This window comes from Panulirus ornatus, chromosome 57 (genome assembly GCF_036320965.1).
Source record: "Panulirus ornatus isolate Po-2019 chromosome 57, ASM3632096v1, whole genome shotgun sequence".
In the NCBI taxonomy this organism is placed as follows: Eukaryota; Metazoa; Arthropoda; class Malacostraca; order Decapoda; family Palinuridae; genus Panulirus; species Panulirus ornatus.
The window spans coordinates 30,762,431-30,783,141 of NC_092280.1; the positions used below are offsets into that span (position 1 = coordinate 30,762,431).

A 20,711-nucleotide genomic window follows, 5' to 3' on the forward strand; every position below is an offset into this window, starting at 1 on the left:
TGGCGAATGGTAAGAAAAAAAAAAAAAAAAAAAAAAAAATATATATATATATATATATATATATATTTATATATATATATATATATATATATATATATATATATATATATATATATATTTCCAAGTCTTATATCTCATTCTTGTATCTTCCCTTACGATATGATTACGAATTCTGGTTTAAATCACCTGATTATGTAAAGCTTAATGTAGTATGTCACTAGGTAAGGTTATATTGCCTGAACACATTATTAAGGTGGGTCTCGCGCCATGTACTGCCCTCCGCCAGGGTACTACGGTCAACTGAACCACCTCATCACTTGCGTGAACCGTTGTGACTGTCATTAGCGATGTACTCACACATGATTACTGCTTGAACTAAACCATTAATAAGAACTGTATCCCACTGGGTAGTGCACAATGCGTCCCACTGTAAAGAATCGTTCGCTGGCAGGACCAAGTGTCAGAGGTCGCGGTCATGCCGCATGCGGGCCTCACCGCGTCAACTTGTACCACTTAACAATACTTTGTAATGTACTCAGCTGCTGTGTGCAAATATATGCGATTATCTTACCTTTAGTTGGCTTTTGGGCACGACACCTGTCTTTTGGTGATCAAGGGCGTCGAAAGCGAACCAAAGACTGTTAGCGACCAGCTGGCCCAGGGTCGCCATGACGGGCCGACCGGCAGCAAGTGAACATCATCTACAGCCACACTCACCCTCAACGCCACCCACCCACATACCACACACTTTCTTTATGTCAATTTCTTTTATTCTAACCTAATAAATAAATGTATAAGCAATAAACATACATTTTATACACAAAAACATAAAAGAACTCTCTTCCATCTTATAAGAACAATGAATAATACAAGGAAATAGAAATCTACATATATTGCAGCCTTTCCAGCGACACCTGGAATCTTGCCTGCCCACAAACAAACACCTTCAAGATTTGCTGTCACTTGTCAACTTGCATCTCCCGAGGAAATGTATTAATAAAAACAGAAACTCAGTACGTTCTAGTAAAGTTTGATATATACATCAATGGAAACTAACGTACCAATGAGTGTTTTTATCCAGACGAAAGTATTTGACACAATTTTCATTGTGCGAGAAGTGTTGGGCATCTGTTCATACCTTCCCTAACCTGCTTCACTCCGGCCACCTGTGTCAATTAGCGTCCATCTTAACTGCCCACGGCTACTTACACCCACTACACAACATGCAAACCCCCTTGCACGCACACATACCAAGCCTTTGATGATTTAAAGTTGACTGAGCTCACATGTGAGCCTGTGTCACACGTCACTAATGCCGATGGTCGGGCATCTGCCCTTCCCTTCCTCCACCTCCTCAATCCGCCCCCATTTCATTATTCTAAGTCGTGAAATTCTTGAGGAAAGTATCTTAAAAACCAGTTGCTCTCCTTCACGTCCATAATACATGGGCTGGCTATAAGTCAATTCACTCTAAATCATAAATGAGGCTATAATATAGAGCAGGTGTATGATGAGATCACACTCGCCTCCAGTGAAGGAAACGGGTTTCCTGGTGCAGCACGAGTAATGCGTCGTACAACAAAATCCCGTCCGAGTTTTCCCTCGTTATGTCGTCACAGCCACACTGACGCCAGCCACATACCTACATAACCTTCCTTACCTGTGCAGTTGGTGCCCAACCCGCCGTTTTCTGTGGCTTATTTAGCGTGTCGTGACTGCCTGAAGGATCAACCAACAAGGAGTTATCTCCTCCTGTACCTCGTCCAGTATTGTTCATAATGGCACTAAGATCGTTTCTACAATTAAATTTAACGAAATAAACGTTTAAAGTCACGAGAGAAAAGTCATTCCTTACCGAGTTATCGAAGGACGACCAATTCAAAAATTACGTTGCAAAAACATTGATTTGTCAAATGTCAGGCAAATAATATAAAAAAGTTAACCTTTTGCTGGCCGTCACACTGCATACCAAAGAAGAAAAGATTGCTAATCCTGACAAGAATAATCTGAGAGAACCTAACCTAACCTTCTCGTGTGTGGTCGTCTCTGTTTTCTGATGAAACGTCTACTTTACATTTCCAAAAAAAAAGCTTGCAAATCTACTTACCATATTCATAGTTACCATATTCATAGGTTTCCATTTAACTACTATCATTTTGACGTTACCCAATTAGGTTATAATTACTAGTTTTCATCGGTCACTCATATTTGTCAGAGCTTTAGAATTACGGCAACTGGTCTTGTGTGGATGACGGACATCTTGATGAGGTTACTACACTTAACCTGCTCTGCTGGTATCATCACACGATAATAATTAAACTCTACCAACTTCCCTAATTTAATTTCTATATGCATACGGAGCGACCGTGATCGGCCTACTATTGGGATGTAACTAGACAGCCTTAAATGGAATAATCTGGATTAGATTTTGATTACGAAGTGGTTATCTAGCCGACGTATATTGTAGCACACCTGGGTCAGATGGTGTCATACCCATGTTGTTTATTTTCCTTGCCTCACTTTATTATTGAATGACATGGAATGTTCTATTCAGTAACTCACCAGACGTTCATTAGTCTTTACTGAGGTGGATTAAGTTGGAGATGTGAGGCAAGGGCGCCGGGGATAGGTAATGTTGGACAGGTTTAATGCAACACTTTCTCTGCACCTCAATGCTGAGCATGATCTCAAAATGAGCGATAATAAATGTTTTCGCTTATCAGACATTCTTCTGTACAAAAATTGTAGGTAACAATGAAGAACATAAAGAAAATAAACACGAGCATGATACGTTATGAGTCAGTGGTAGCACCAACATATGTAACCCATACAATCACACAACATAACCTCACTAACAACCACTCAGGAAACACAAGTGACGTAAATACTTGTATCAGTCCCAGTTTATGAGTCAGTGGTAGCACCAACATATGTAACCCATACAATCACACAACATAACCTCACTAACAACCACTCAGGAAACACGTGAAGTAAATACTTGCATCAGTTCCCAGGTTAACATTAATCTTCTATGGCATTAGGGTGACAGATCCCTCATCTTCGCGTCCTCTACTGTAGTCCGGCCGTTTAACTCTGCTCTGGTAATTACTACAAACTTGTCTTTTAAACTCAATATAAATGTAACTTAAATCTGAAGATAAAACAGTTAAATTTTGTGAATCTGCGATGTAGAGTCGCCGGCTGGTCGTGTTATGGCTGACAAATGACGTCACTACTCGCACCACACCTTTTCAAAAAGATAAAAGTATAAAAAGTGAAAAATTTCCCTAATATATATATATATATATATATATATATATATATATATATATATATATATATATATTCTTTTCAGTATTGAGCGCAGTTTATCGCATGAAGGTCTCAGCATTATGGGGGTGTATGCTGACTGTATAATCACCTGTCCTTAATCCAATACAGCTTTATTGTGTTGCTGCTTCCCACAGATTACACCCCCTGGCTGTATAATTACCTGTCCTTAAACCAATACAGCTTGTATTGTGTTGCTACTTCCCACAGATTGTAAGTGGTTATCCACAAAAGAACTGACTATTGTGATACACAATTCTTTCCTTGAACAGCAAAGGTAGAATCCCTTTTGTCTTTTTCTATTCCAATAACCTTTCTTTAAGAATTTGGTCCACAAATTCCTGAGGAGCTCAAATTGTTTTTGCATTCGTCTTCCACATATCAAAATCAACTTATTTTCCATCTGAGATGACCATACTTTGAGTATACTTTAGCCCATACCACGTCGACTGCTAAATCAAGAGAAATCATTGTTGGTATAATTGGTTATTAGTTTCATAAAATGATATTCACCAAGACTCCAATATTTGTATTCTAGGCTACTGATTTTTCTGTGCCTCCAGAGAGTTACATTTTGAAGAAATCAAAATAGTATGCTTTCATAAACATTTAGTGATGGATAATGTGTTGGGTCTTCCTCTGATGGCTACACGCACAGCAATCATGGCTGTTTATCAAGGATGTTCGGACTACATCATAGTATGGCACACACACAGCAATCATGGCTGTTTATCAAGGATGTTCGGACTACATCATATTATGGCACACACACAGCAATCATGGCTGTTTATCAAGGATGTTCGGACTACATCATATTATCTATATTTATTTACTCTCTCCAGATAATGTTACAGTGCGCTTGAAAGCATATCCTCTATCTATTGTCTCCTTAAGAAATGAATTTAATTAGAGTCATTTGTTTTACTGTAAGATAATGGTGGGAAGGTGCTTCGTAAAATTATAGAGTATTGGATTTTTTCAAGTATGAAAGAGAAATATATACAAGAGAGATGTTCTATAAGGTACACTTCCTCACTATCAAGTATGAAGCCCTATGTCAATTCACATATGTACAAACCCTGTGTACCAGGAATCTACCACCCAACTGTTTATGAATATAATGAAACAGGTTGTGGCATGGTATTTATGGGAAAACGAAGCAAAAAAAAACTGTCTTTTGTTTAAGGTTCATATGGGGGTAAATGAAATTCTCCTAATGAGGTGATTATGTGTCAGCCCTAAGGATACACCCTTAGTTAATCATAAAGGGGTAGGTATAAGCTACATCATGAATGGTGCAAAGCCCATAAGTAATGGCTAAAGACATATGTACACAAAGACATAGGTACACATAAACTATCCAATGTACTCATATCAGTTTTGGATGGATAATCAATTCTATGAAAGCTGGTCATGAATCCTTACCTAAATGGATCAACAATGCACCATGGGAAACAAAAAATGCTGCCATGTAGGGGTTCCCCTTCATGGACACCGTACTTCACTGTACAATGGTGGAATAAAGACATTCCCTTAGTATCTCAAAATGCAAGAGAGATTGTCTCTGGTCTTTTGGGGTATAATGCTAAATTCAAATCTTGCACATTAAAACTGATTTACAGTATTGTGATATTACATATAATTTTGATCCAATTCTGATTCATATATTCAAATAAAAAAAGCTACTTGTTAAAAAAGCCACATACATTTCAGTCACTGTATTGTCTACAAATTTACACAATAAAGTTCTTTGAAGCAGTGTTTGGGTTTAATAAGAAAATTTTCATTTCCATGATGACTAAAATTTGCAAAAACAGTTCTTGAAATTATGACTTGCTGCATGTGAAGTACTAATGGAAGATATCCTCGGAAAGTGAAGTTCTGTTAATTATTCAATTTAAAGGAATTATCAATTTGGCATACTAAGGATGACTGCCAGTTATCACAACTGTCATCAAGCCTCATTATATGACATGAATAAAAAACTGCCAAACAGGGAGAAAAAGGTCAACATAAACAAATAATTCACTTGAAGTCTATTTTTCAGTTAGTTGAAACTGACACAAAATAATCATGAAAGCCATAGTATCGCATAAAAATGTGTGTGATTATTTTTTGTGTGTTACAAGTAGAAAGTTTTATACTCATGCTTCCCTGTCTCTTTACCTTTATGTATACATACCATGTGTTAACTCATATGGTTGTAAAAAAAAACACACACACACACATGCCAGTTTACACCATGTCAATTAACTGACCAGCCCTGATGGGAAATATACACTCGGGTTGGGTGTTGGCATGCTGTTGCACTCATGAGAGAGAGAGAGTATTTGTGTTACTAGACTCTGTTTACTTGAGGTGAGACCATGAGTGAAAAGTGAAAAGTTATCTTTTGATGTGCCCGTATCACTGGGAGTACAATCTCATGAAAGAAATTCTCATTCCAAAATAGTCCACATCTCCCTCTTAGTGGAAGTAGTGCAGCTTTAGGCTGCAGAAGAATCTGGAGAGAGGTCCTGGGTTACATCAGACCTCATTATAAAGAGGTCCTAAGGTAATATATATATATATATATATATATATATATATATATATATATATATATATATATTATCCCTGGGGATAGGGGATTAAGAATACTTCCCACGTATTCCCTGCGTGTCGTAGAAGGCGACTAAAAGGGGAGGGAGCGGGGGGCTGGAAATCCTCCCTCATTTTTTTTTTTTTAATTTTCCAAAAGAAGGAACAGAGGGGGCCAGGTGAGGATATTCCAAAAAAAGGCCCAGTCCTCTGTTCTTAACGCTACCTTGCTAACGTGGGAAATGGCGAATAGTTTAAAAGAAAAGAAAGAAATATATATATATTTTTTTTTCATACATATTCACCATTTCCCGCATTAGCAAGGTAGCATTTAGAACAGAGGACTGAGCCTCAGGGGAATATCTTAACTTGGCTCCCTTCTCTGTTCCTTATTTTGGAACATTAGTTACCAGACTCTGCCTGCTTGAGGTTACACAAAGCTAAGCTAGAATGTTTTCCTTGCCGAAGGATTACTCATTTATTCTTGTTGCTACCTTGCTCACTTAGGAAACAGTAAACATGTATGAAAGAAAGAATATGATTTCTACTTTTTCATACCTGTTCGTCATTTCCTGTGTAGCAAATTAGTGCCAGCAACAGATGAAGAAAAACCTTACTAACTCACATCCACTCTCCTCCAGCTGTCTTATGTAATGCATTAAAACCACAGCCCCCTATCCACCAGGCCCCACAGGCCTTTCCGTGACTTCCACCAGCAGCTTTAGATGCCCTGGTTCAGTCTACTGATAGCATGTCACTCCCTGTATACCACATTGCTCAAATTTGCTGAATCCTTTGCATGCCTTTCACCGTCCAGCATGTTCTGGCCCAGAACACTCAAAATCTTATCCACTCCATCCTCTCATTTCCAATTTGGTCTGTTTCCCCCTTCTCCTTGACCACTCCATTCTAACACATATATCCTTTTTGTCAACTTCTCCTCATTCAATATCTCCATATGTCCAAACAATTTCACCACACACTCTTCAGCTCTCTCAATCATACTTTTCTAATTACCACACCTCTTTCGTACACTATCATTAATTACTTGCTCAAATCCCCTCACACCTCATAATGTTTTCAGACATCATTTCCAACACATTCATCCTCTTCTGCATTCTCATCTACAGCCCATGCTTCACAATGATACATCACCAAAGGGACTACTATACCATCAAGCATAAACATGTTTGCCTACACTGACAGTGACCTATCTTTCCACACATTCCTCAATGTGCCCAGATCCTTCACATAAAACCCATCCTGTGGCTCACTTCAGCTTCCATGCTTCAATTTGCTGCCATGCCCAATGCCAGGTATCTTAAACACTCATCTTCCTCCAAGTTCTCTCCATTCAAACTCAAACTCAAAATAACCTGTCTCTCCTGAAAACCTAATAACCTTGCTTTTAATCACATTTACTCTCAATTTTCTCCTTTCAGACATTCCCCTAAACTCAGAAACCACCTTCTGTAATTTCTCATTCAAATCTGACACCAGTACTGTCAACAGCAGAGTAAGTGACTAAACCGCCTCCCTCTAAAAACCAACCCACCCCCATTCCTGACAGACAACTGACCTGTCCCTCTTCAAAATCTTGCATTTAACTTCACCACCCATACATAGATAAATTTATCAGCCATGGAGACATCACACATCCCTGCCACAGACCCACATTCACCTAGAATCACTTAAACCTCCCTTCATCCCATTTCTTACTGCTTCTAGTGGCTCTCTTTCCACACCTTATATTTGTAACAGCCTCCACAAACATCTCTTTCAACCTTATTATATGCTTGCTTTCCCCATATCCATAAATGCCACATACAAATGCTTCTGTGTCTCTAAGTATTTTGCGCACACATTCTTCAAAGATAACACCCGATCGGATCACCCATCGATTACCTCTCCTGAAACTACAATGTTCCTCCCTAATCTGATGCTCTGTGCATGAAACCACCTTCTCAATCACCACTCTTTCATACAACTTACTAGGTACACTCATCAAACATATCTTTATAATTCAAACATTCACTTTTGCCACCTCTTGGTTCTATGCAATGGCACTATACAGGCATTCTGCCAATCCTCATGCACCTCACCATGTGCCATACATATACTGAAAATCTTAACTAACCAATCAATAATACAATCACTCCATACTTAACACATTCAACTGCAATCTCTACTCCAGCTCCTTGATGAGACCACTCCTTTCCATTCATTGATGAAAATCCAACTCCACTGAAGGTGGCCTCTCACTTGTGGCAGCATCTGGTAACACATATCTGTGTGTGTGTGTGTGTGTGTGTGTGTGTGTGTGCATGCTTGTATATGATACAATATTAATTTAAACCGTTCTGCGTTCTAAGAAAGGGTCCTAGTGTTTCCCAAGACCTCTTTCCAAGAGATGCTGTAGCTCTAAGGTTGCACTACTTGCAGTAGCAGAGAACTGATAGACTCCTTTAGTGTGAGTTTTTGACAAGACTGTACTTTCAGTCATACAGCTTTGTCCAAGGAGACTTTCCACTGGCGGTGTAACCTTGTGCTGATGGAGGTCGGTAACATCTGTGTATATATATAGGTATGTCTCTTCATAAAAATAACATCAGCCACTAATGGGAGTACCCTAATCGAATTCTTGAGGATCATCACTGTTAACCCAGTGATTAATATCCTGACAATTACAGAAGCAATATCTACTGCCCCTTCTACATTTCACAGAGAAGTGGTTTCTATAATACAAAGTAACATTACAATTTATGGCTAGCTTTTAGCACCAGTGCTAAAAGATTCAGTATTGTACAAACACAAGCTTAGCACATATGGAACACCATCTCCAATCAGAAAATTAGTAGAACTTTTTTTAATGTCAGAAATCTTGTGTAAAACAATGTATAATAAAAGTAGAAATGCAGAGTTGCCATATAGGTGACCTGCAAGTTACAGTAAACTTAAACTACTGGCCTGATCATTATATCAAGTGACAACTCATATTTTGAGTTACATATCTTAATCCAGTGGGTTTAGAATTATGCTGTTGTATAAATCAACCAGTTTACTATTCCACTGTCAAGATATGATAACACATATGCATGTCACAAGATTAAGAAACAGACATTACATGACGAGCACCACAACAACCATAGTTACACGGGGTCAGGGAGTGGGAATTATATTGCTTTGGTTGTGTCCCTATTTCTTATGCATCCTAGCAAAAAATACATTACAAGGCAAAGGATCAAGGAAACCAAAGCCTATCTTGAGATTTTTACACCCCAAGATACAATGATAAGAGGGTGTGATCTGGGAGGATGCTCCCATCCCATGTGTCATCCCCGAGGGTTATTCCATGGTTGGTCTCATTACAAGTAAGAACACACAGGCTGGTGTTCTTACCTCTAAGAGCTCAGCCATAGATTTGGCACCATTCACATCATATTTGACCAAATAAAAATGTGACTGAATGGTAACATTAGAAAAGATTTGCCGTACAAAGACAATTACATCCAAAATATTGTCATTTTTTTCTAATATCTTCACAGTGTGAAAAAATAGCATAGTTTCATGCAGGACATATACAGTTTACATGATAAGAGTAATATCATTGTAATTTATACATTAACATTTAATGACTTCATTTTAAATGTTTCACTATAACAATGTAACATTTCAAGACTTCATCATAAATGTTTCAATATAACACAGGAAAATTTACAAGGTTAACTGGGTACACTGAAAGAAGATATGGCAGACAGTATTATGAGAGTACTAATGATTTTAATCATGTTAGTGAAGTGGTGTAATAGCAAATGTCCAAATGATTTAACCTGCACCTGATTTTCCCATATATCAACTTAATTATGAAGGTCTATATCTAGTTATATCTCTTTATCAGTTCTCCAGCACAGAGTTAATATATATATATATATATATATATATATATATATATATATATATATATATATATATATATATATATATATATATGAAAGCATTCACCTTACTCTAATGTCACAGATTAAGCACAGAGAATTACAAAATACACACACTGCACCCAGTGGACGGCGAGCCATCTTGAGCACTTTCAAGACTGTCACCTGAACACAATTTCCAACAATAAGACTTTGGTTCTTATAGCCAAACTCCATGTCAAGACAGCTATGTTATCATAAATATGGAACATGAATCCATAATATCTACATTTGTTTTGTTTCCATCCCCTGAATTTCTAAAAAAAAATTCAGATACAGTGTCCAAATGCATCCATGACTGGATTCTTCAGTTTTCCAATATCAGCATGATAAATCTGTTCCTGGCATGTAAATAGTGTCAGTTACATGATAACACATGCAGCACCGCAGCAGAGTGGCAGACACACAGGCACCATGGCCACACCTCCTTTTGTCTCAGATGATGAGGAACTCTCCTTGTAACCTGAAGCACGCTCCATTCTCCACTTAGCTTTCCCTCGACGATGTCCCTCCTTCAGTGTCATAGTCTGCCAAGAAATGCATCATGAATACCTTACCTGTGCCACATGTAATATCTCTCCCTATACAAAACACAAGATAAATATTATAGTACAGAAGTTCTATGCATAATAATTACTTGTTTCTCACGTATTGAACTCTCCATATAGTTCTCAGTAAACTCTATACATTTTTGCTTAATACCACATAAACTCTCCATATATGTATATAACACTAACATGCATAGTTTCATGGAAGAGCTCATGTCCTGGAGGGTAATACACAGGAGGGCCAGCTTTGTTTTTTGTCAGTTCACGCTTGCTTTCTGCCTCGGCTGCAGCTGCTGCTTTGGCATCAGCTTCTGCCCGGACTGAGACCTGAAGTATAAAAGAAAAACTTTCAACACAGTTCAAATATATTTCACTGCCATGTAATTTCACTATTATTCACTTAGTTATGCAACCCCTGAACTCCTTTTATAGAACTCCTACAACTTTAAAACTGCATTCCATGCAGGAGCATGGTAAGGTGGGCTACTTTGGGACAGTATGACCCTTGACAAGGCCGAACTCCTTTCCAACTGCTAATGATGATAAAGCTTAACTGACGATAAACTCTCGCTCAGTCTTACCACTTAAACGTAAAACCTGGGAACATCTATGGTTATATTCATAATCACCACTGGACCAAATTCTAAGAAAGCTCTGGTGTTACCTGGGATCTCTTTCCAGCAGCTCCTGCAGCAAAAGACTGCATTAATTCCAGTAGCAAGGAAATGAGGACTCATTTGGAGTGAGAATTTATTTGAAAAGACTGTACTATCAATGATACAGTCATGTCAAAGATATCGTTTTACTGTCAGAGTAATGTTTAGCAGGTGGAGTCTGGGAACACCCCTATGATTATCATTACTATTATCATACTTAATTGCTGTTTCCCACATCAGCGAGGTAGCACCAGGAAACAGACGAAGAATGGCCCATCCACTCATACACATATATATACATACACGCCTATGCACGCACATATATATATATCAACCTATACACATGCACATACATATAGACATATACATATATACACATGTGCATTTTCATGCTGCTTGCCTTCATCCATTCCTGGCACTACCCCATCTCACAGGAAACAGCCTCACTACCCCCTGCTTCAGCAAGGCAGCGCCAAGAAAACAGGTAAAAAAGGCCACATTTGTTCACACTCAGTCTCTAGCTGTCATGTGTAATGCACCAAAACCACAGCTCCCTATCCATATCCAGTCCACTGACAGCATGTCGACCCTGGTATACCACATCGTTCCAATTTATTCTATTCCTTGCATGCCTCTCACCTTCCTGTATGTTCAGGCTTCGATCACTCATAATCTTTTCACTCCATCCTTCCACCTCCAATTTGGTCTCCCGCTTCTCCTTGCTCCCTCCACCTCTGACACATATATCCTCTTTGTCAATCTTTCCTCACTCATTCTCACCATATGTCCAAACCATTTCAACACACCCTGTTCTGCTCTCTCAACCACATACTTTTTATTTCCACACATCTCTCTTACCCTTTCATTACTTACTTGATCAAACCACCTCACACCACACACACACACACATATCATCATCATTATATTATTATTATCTTTTTATTGTAGTTAATCGCTGTTTCCCATGTCAGTGAGGTGGCACAAGGAAACAGATGAAGAATGGCCCAACTACTCATGTACACATTTTTTTTTTTTTTTTTTTTTTTTTTTATACTTTGTCGCTGTCTCCCGCGTTTGCGAGGTAGCGCAAGGAAACAGACGAAAGAAATGGCCCAACCCCCCCCCCATACACATGTATATACATACGTCCACACACGCAAATATACATACCTACACAGCTTTCCATGGTTTACCCCAGACGCTTCACATGCCCTGCTTCAATCCACTGACAGCACGTCAACCCCGGTATACCACATCGCTCCAATTCACTCTATTCCTTGCCCTCCTTTCACCCTCCTGCATGTTCAGGCCCCGATCACACAAAATCTTTTTCACTCCATCTTTCCACCTCCAATTTGGTCTCCCTCTTCTCCTTGTTCCCTCCACCTCCGACACATATATCCTCTTGGTCAATCTTTCCTCACTCATCCTCTCCATGTGCCCAAACCACTTCAAAACACCCTCTTCTGCTCTCTCAACCACGCTCTTTTTATTTCCACACATCTCTCTTACCCTTACGTTACTCACTCGATCAAACCACCTCACACCACACATTGTCCTCAAACATCTCATTTCCAGCACATCCATCCTCCTGCGCACAACTCTATCCATAGCCCACGCCTCGCAACCATACAACATTGTTGGAACCACTATTCCTTCAAACATACCCATTTTTGCTTTCCGAGATAATGTTCTCGACTTCCACACATTCTTCAAGGCCCCCAGGATTTTCGCCCCTTCCCCCACCCTATGATCCACTTCCGCTTCCATGGTTCCATCCGCTGCCAGATCCACTCCCAGATATCTAAAACACTTCACTTCCTCCAGTTTTTCTCCATTCAAACTCACCTCCCATTTGACTTGACCCTCAACCCTACTGTACCTAATAACCTTGCTCTTATTCACATTTACTCTTAACTTTCTTCTTCCACACACTTTTCCAAACTCAGTCACCAGCTTCTGCAGTTTCATGTACACATATATATACATAAATACCCATACATGCACATATACAAACATACATTTCAGAGTATACATACATATACAAACACAGACATATACATATACACGCATGTACATATTCATACTTGCTGCCTTCATCAATTCCCATCACCATTCTGCCACACAGGAAACAGCATCCCCCCCTCCCCCCTCCAGCTAGGTAACACTATGTAAAGACAGAAAAAGGCCACATTTATTCACTCAGTCTCTGTTTTGTGTAATGCACCAAAACCACAGCTCCCTTTCCACAACCAGGCCTCACAGACCTTTCCATGGTTTACCCCAGACGCTTCACATGCCCTGGTTCAATCCAGTGACAGCACGTCGACCCCAGTACACCATATTGTTCCAATTCACTCTATTCCTTGCACGCCTTTCACTCTCCTGTATGTTCAGGCTCCGATTGCTCAAAATCTCTTTCAATCCATCCTTCCACCTCCAATTTGGCCTCCCAATTCTCCATGTTCCCTCACCTCTGACACATACGTCCTCTTTATCAATCTTTCCTCACTCATTCTCTCCATGTGTCCAAATCATTTCAACACACCCTGTTCTGCTCTCTCAACAAACTCTTTTTATTACCACACATCCCACTTACCCTTTCATTACTTATTTGATCAAACCACCTCACACCACATATTGTCCTCAAACATTTCACTTCCAAAACATCCAACCTCCTCCGCACGACCCTATCTATAGCCCATGCCTCGCAACCATATAACCACAATTCCTACAAACATACCTATTTTTCCTCTACAAGACAACGTTCTCGCCTTCCATACATTCTTCAACACTCCCAAATCCTTTTCATACATATTTGCCATTTCCCACGTTAGTGAGGTAGCGTTAAGAACAGAGGACTGAGCCTTTGAGAAAATCCTCACTTGACCCACATCTGTGTTCCCTCTTTAAGAAAAATAAAAACTGGAGGGGAGGATTTCCAGCCCCCTGCTCCCTCTCCTTTTAGTTGCCTTCTACTTCACGCAGGGAATATGGGAGAAGTATTCTTTCTCCCCTATCCCCAGGGATAATATATATACAGCATCTACGCGATGGCTTTGATTAGGGCCTCAGCTACCTATGCCATCTCAGCTAAAAAAAAAAATATTAGATTTGACAGTGAGGAGAGACAGATTATTTGATGTGTGAGTTTGAATGAAGAACTTGGAGCAGATTATTTAAATAAGATGTGTGAGTTTGAATGAAGAACTTGAAGAAAGTGGAGTGTTTTAGATGCCTGGGAGTGGATATGAATGAAACCATAGGAGATACGCACACTAAGGAATGTGTGGAAAGAGAAGTCAATGTCACTGAGGGCAAAGATGGGTATGTTTGCTAGTAAGTAGTCCTGTCTGTGGTGTATGGATGTGAAGCATGGGCCTTCAGCAAAAATGTAAAGTAGGTGAAAGTGTTGAAAATAAAATATTTGAGGACAATATCTGATGTGAGGCGAGTGGAAGGATGAAATAAAAGATACTTTGAAGGTTAGGGGCCTGAACATACTGAAGGATGTGAGGTGTAATTAGACTGATGTGGTATGCAAAGGGATATGTGCAGTCAATGGACTGAACCAAGGCATATGAAGCAGCTGAGGAAAACCACAAAAAGGTTTGCGGGGTCTGTTTGTGGATAGGGGCCGTGGATTCTATGCATTACACTTGACAACTAGGGAATGGATTGGAGGAAATGAGGCATTTTCTTCCCATGTTCCTGGTGCTACCTTCCTAATGCGGGAAAAGGCAAACAAGTATGAGAGAAAAAATACCCTACCTTTCCTCATTTAACCAGGAGTCCTCTCTACCCTTATGAAGTTCCTGCACCAATCAAGATGGCCACATCCACCAGTCAAGACCACACATCATAAAGTGTTGTGATGTGCATGTATCTATGTGCAGAAAGTGCAGGGCAATTGAGTGGTAAGTATTCAGAGTCTTCTTTATGGTAGCTATGTCATGGGCATGAAGGTCTTGGGATGTGCTGAAACAGTCTTTGTAGTGTTGTAGTGATGGATGATGTTCAAAGCATAAGCAGGAAAGTGGGAATAGTTTTAGTCTAGGGATTGCAATTTTTGATGGTTGTAATGTCTGGTGGGATGGAGTTTAAGACTAAGGTGGGAAGATGTCTGTATAGTTCCTGTTGGGTTATTTCAGAGTGCATGTGTTTTGTCAGTGTTATATTTGTTGTGGATAAGGGATTTGTAAGAGCAGGTTCCTGAAGTTTGAGGCAGGGGTAATTTTTTTTTTCTACTTGGGGGGTTGGTGGTTAGTTACAGAGAGGTTAATATGGGCATTAAGTTACCCATGCTGTCTTAGCGCTTAAAAATTAGGAGATGGTTAACAACCAAAATACTGAAAAGGTTCTGCTTGGACACTGCTATTACAGTAAGAGAAAGATGCACATGGTATACATACATATGTAATTAGGTAAGTAGAATACAGATCATCGTCTTAAAGGAAAATAGTATGAAGGGATGGCTGCAACTTATGATGGTACCACAAACATTGGTGAAGACTATGCATTGTCTACAAACCTGAGCATTGTGTGGCAAAAGTGGCTCATGGTCAGTGGGATCTCGATGCGGAGAGTGGCTTGGGGTAGTTGGACCATCCTGAGGAAACGATGCTAAAGGTTATCTTTGTTTGCATTTTTTTTCATATATATGAGTTCACTGTTTGTTCCAGTCAAGCACTGTGTATGGTTCTATATGATTTCAGTCCGGTATAAACTTTTAGCCAACATGAATAAATGGCTTAAAGGAAAATCTTATGCTGTTGATAAATGTAAGCAAATATTTATATGTTTCATATTTTACTTAAAAATATACATAAATACATCACATAAACTATAAAATCAAAATAAATGCATTATATAAACTACTTCATCTATCTTAATAATTTCACATTATATTACTTTTTAAAAAGAACAAGGCAAAGCTTGTTAGAAACAACATCTGAATAAGCTTATATATCACAGCATGATTAAATAATTTCTTCTGTTTATTCCACAATAATATTAATATGTCTAGCTCACAACATGCAACACAATTAATAAATAAATAATCTCACATATTAAGTATATGGGACCTCTGCTACCTTCCTGGTTGATATCTAGCTTTGCATATACTGTATGATGTAGTTACTTAACATTAGAGGCAGATTCATGGGGATAATGTCTTCTTAAAATAAAGAATCAATTGTTTCTTTGCTGTTGCTAGAAAGCCACTCTACAACTGATAAAAATTTACTTTTCACGAAATCAGAAACTATAGCAATCCTATTTTGTCTTAAATTCAGGAAGAGCTTCTATTTTTTAAATTCCCTTTAAGTTGATGTTGCAGTGAAATAATGCTTCTTTTACAGGCATGGACTGGTCAAAGAGGAAGCTAAAGATGACCAAAGTAGCTAAACACTTATATTTCTTGCACTCTAAGGATTCTGGGCACTGCTGATCATACAGTTCTTTAACAGATTATCAACTGCTTAACTTCTGAAACATGCTGAGACAGACAAGTTATACTGCTGACAGTCTGCTGCTGAAATGTCCCACTTGTCTAGTATGATGACATCTTGGTAAACCATACAAGTAACAATGTGTATTCATAATCACTCTCATCTTTTTCTTGTTATAAAGAAGTAAAACTAATGCTTGAAAAAGATTAGTAAGACTAATTAAACAGCTGCTTGTAACCTAAATTATTAACATTTGTAGGCATTTCTATGAGAATAACTAAATTACTACGGCAAATTCTGTGAGCAGGTTGATGTGCAGCCAGTCTAATTACAGATATTATATGTTGCGATTATTACCTTGTTGTTCCATGGAATAGGGGAATGCTTTTGCAAGCTAATTTCATTTTCAAATCTTGCAATGTAAAGCTGCAAAGGGGGAAAACACAGTAAGTTAAAAGCTTTCAGCAGATGCATTCAATGGGGAAACTTTTGTCAGCTGATGAGGATCAAGGAATTATCTAATTTCTTAAGTAAGTTTGCATAATAAATCTCACCTCAGAATCAGAGAAGGAGTTCATGAGATCATCTACTCGACGAGGGATCTTATTGTCTCCAGATGACCGTATGGGTGAAGTGTCCGGGAAAGGAAGGGTCTCATGCTTTGGTCTTCTTACACGATCCAGTGAATCTGAGTGTGATGATCTTGTAACATGTGTTACATATGTCACATGTTGAGGTACATTACTCCCTGGGCTGTGTGGTTCTGGAGACACTGACCGACCACGGCTGGGATATGGCGTGGAAGTGACAGGAGGTACATCACTAGAACCATCAGGAACATTAGGTCCATCTGGGTAACCTCCTGAATGGGTAGTGTGAGTGGTTGTTGTTTTGTTGATGGTGATGGATATGGAACCAGGATGGCCTGGATGCCCAGGCTGAGTAGGTTCAGCAGGTCCATTTGGGATGCTTAAGCCACCAGGACCACCAGGAGAACTTATGCCACTTGGAACAATGGGGCTTCCTGGACCATTAGAACTTTCTGGTCCATGTGGTTTGCTTGGATAATGGTCATCAGCAGGGAGAAGAGGACCATCAGGGCCTCCTGGACTATGTGGGCTCTGAGGGCCATATGGTTCATCATGTCCTGGAGGCCCACCTGGATAACCCACTGAGGAAGTGTCGTGCTTAACAGTGGAGGAAGTGGAGCGAGTACTGGAAGAGACTGAATGAACATTGTAATTGATAAGAGTGGAAGGTTGACCTGGCAGAGTGGGTTGACCAGTTGGACTAAGCTGACCCGGTTGAGTGGGCTGACCAGGTTGACCAGGGTGACCTTGACTGGGCTCACCAGGTAGACCTGGTTGACTTGGTTGACCAGGTTGACCAGGTAAACCAGGCTGGCTGGGTTGACTGGGCTGACTGGATTGACCTGGGTGACTTGAATGAGTGGAGGTGTGGCTTTGCTGAACAATATGAGTGTGATGAGAAGACTGAGGTGGGTGCTGAGTGGCTGGTGCCATTTGTAGGGCTGGTGGTGAGGAAGAGATAATTCCTCCTGGGGGTGGTGGTGCCCCTTCTGGTAGTGGCTGTCCAGGCTGTATTGTGTAATGATAAGAGTAGTGGTAGATAATGGGCTGACCCTGTAGTTGTCCAGAAGGTGTGGGTGATGGAGCTCCCTCACTTGGTGGCACAGACTGGGGGCCAGGCACATTTACATAATTCAAAGGTGGCAGTGGCTGAACTCCTGTTCCACCAGTATTTCCATAAGTATAGATGTAAGCTACACCTGGCTCTCGTGGGGACAACTGTGGTGGTGTCGCCAATGGAATTGGTTCTTTCCAGGATTGTCCTCCAGGGGATAACTGTAATAGGTGGATAATCAGCAAGTCAGATGTTTGTGAAGCATATACTAAAAAAAAAGTTACTGACATTACTGCACAAAGTTGCAGTGATGAGAAGCATCTTTGCACTGTATCATCCTACAAGAATTCAAAAAGATATATATCATACAGTACTTCCTCACATTTCTATGGTAACATTTTATTTCACCACTGAATAAGAACATTATGCAAATGCTAAGAAAAAAATCACACTATTGACAAGCAACAAGCAGAGGTAACTTTAGCTGAAAAGGGTGAAAAGTACTAAAGTACAATAGTAAATTAATAAGGGTGGGCACAATTATGAAAAGTTGGATCCTAATCTAGCCCACAAGTATCAACTGCATGCAGTTTACAGTGAGAAGATATACAGACTCTACATTAGAAACTAGGCTTAGAGTAACTTAAAGAAAAAGATGTTTCTTTAAGTAAATAATATAGTGGGTAACACATGAATATGGGCTCAGGCCCCATGCTTGGTACCAGCTGTTCTGTCAGCAACCAGGGGCCTGAATTGTGCTGGTGCCTAACAGACAGCAGTAGAGGAATCCAGACAGGATCTGCTCTTAGCTGTCACTCACGTTGGGAACGGTGCCAATGCCAGGCCAGTAAACTGCACACTGCAGCTGTGGCAGGCGGGGTGAGGATGGCCCACGCTGTAACAAGACAGTCGCCGCCTGCTGTGCATTCTGTACCAATAAGTGTAACAATCACTGCCATCAACACTAGTGGGTGTGGGCCCAAGGTATCCCCCTATCCTAACATCTGGCACACAAATGCTAAGGTTTGCAAAGGTCATGTCAGGTCAGGACTATGGGTGGCACTACTCAGATATTAATATCAAATAATTGGTGCAGTGAGTGTCAGATGATACTCAAATGCTAAATTTAGTCAAAGGCACTGAATATGATAATTTTAGTATTGATGAACCTAAAACGTAATTAGTTAACATGAAGGACATGAACTTGCAGTCAGTTGGTACGAAAAAACAAGAATTATGACAGCTTCTTATTCAGTAGCAATAGTTTAGTATGTGTAAAAATCTGCATCATTCACCGGAAAGTTTCTGGAAAATGTTAATAAACTGTACAACTGTATACTCATCAGAATTTTATGTGAACTCAAAGGAAGAATAATAATTGCAAAATAGCTGGCACAAACGGGACCATTCTCACAGAGCAAAACTTAGTTCCAGAAGAGAGCTACTTATCCGCTTCAAATACAATACTGCATGCACTTACAGGTACTTGGTTTCAAAATGGACTACCAATAAGTTTCAGAAGGAAATAGGGACTAACAGAACACTAAACTGTTTCTACTGAGAAAATTGAACTTTGTTAAAAGTTGTGGATGAAATCGCCATGCTTGCCCAAGGTATCACTACCAAGAGACTGGTTTCTCCTCAAAAACCTTCCACTGCTATCATTCCCTGTTGGAAATGCTCAAGACTGCTTTCATCCCTGATTGGGAACTGCTAATGCATGCCATATTTTCAAATTTCCTATCATATTCTAAATTCTTTATCATTATTACTATTGTTATACTTGATTGCTGTTTCCTGTGTCAGCAAGGTAGCGCCAGGAAACAGATGAAGAATGGCTCATCCACTCATATACATATAAATATATATATTTCTTTCTATCTTTCTTTCAAACTATTCGCCATTTCCCGTGTTAGCGAGGTAGTGTTAAGAACAGAGGACTGGGCCTTTGAGGGAATATCCTCACCTGGCCCCCTTCTCCGTTCCTTCTTTTGGAAAATTAAAAAAAAAAGTATGAAAAAATATTCCTTATGTAGTCCAGCATATATATTGTACATAAGTTGCAAGAGTTTTGGAAAGAGGGGCAAGTATGAAGTCTGTTGTGGATGAGGGAGCTTGGGAAGTGAGTCAGTTGTTGTTCGCTGATGATACAGCGCTGGTGGCTGATTCATGTGAGAAACTGAAACTGCAAAAGCTGGTGACTGAGTTTGGTAAAGTGTGTGAAAGAAGAAAGTTAAGAGTAAATGTGAATAAGTGCAAGGTTATTAGGTACAGTAGGGTTGAGGGTCAAGTCAATTGGAAGGTAAGTTTGAATGGAGAAAAACTGGAGGAAGTAAAGTGTTTTAGATATCTGGGAGTGGATCTGGCAGCAGATGGAACCATGGAAGCGGAAGTGAATCATAGGGTGGGGGAGGGGGCGAAAATCCTGGGAGCCTTGAAGAATGTGTGGAAGTCGAGAACATTATCTCGGAAAGCAAAAATGGGTATGTTTGAAGGAATAGTGGTTCCAACAATGGTGTATGGTTGCGA

At 39.7% G+C, this 20,711-nt stretch overlaps 2 protein-coding genes across 22 annotated transcripts in view; both read right to left on the reverse strand.

The window, feature by feature from the left end:
- LOC139766406 (switch-associated protein 70-like) overlaps window positions 1–723 on the reverse strand; it is a 42,394-nt gene extending 41,671 nt beyond the window's left edge. For both annotated transcript variants that reach the window (XM_071695037.1, XM_071695036.1), the window contains exon 1: window positions 572–723. In XM_071695037.1, the coding sequence (XP_071551138.1) occupies window positions 572–670 (99 nt within the window). In that variant the 5' untranslated portion in view covers window positions 671–723. The remainder of the gene's footprint in view (window positions 1–571) is intronic.
- Window positions 724–5,354: 4,631 nt separating this feature from the next.
- LOC139766404 (uncharacterized) overlaps window positions 5,355–20,711 on the reverse strand; it is a 93,034-nt gene continuing 77,677 nt past the window's right edge. For 18 of the 20 annotated variants that reach the window (XM_071695018.1, XM_071695020.1, XM_071695033.1 and 15 more), the window contains 5 exons: window positions 19,003–19,110; window positions 17,093–18,403; window positions 15,620–15,697; window positions 10,622–10,759; window positions 5,355–10,411 (listed from right to left, as the gene is read on the reverse strand). In XM_071695018.1, the coding sequence (XP_071551119.1) occupies window positions 10,247–10,411; window positions 10,622–10,759; window positions 15,620–15,697; window positions 17,093–18,403; window positions 19,003–19,110 (1,800 nt within the window). In that variant the 3' untranslated portion in view covers window positions 5,355–10,246. The remainder of the gene's footprint in view (window positions 10,412–10,621; window positions 10,760–15,619; window positions 15,698–17,092; window positions 18,404–19,002; window positions 19,111–20,711) is intronic. The other 2 variants (XM_071695019.1, XM_071695027.1) reach the window with 2 other exon arrangements.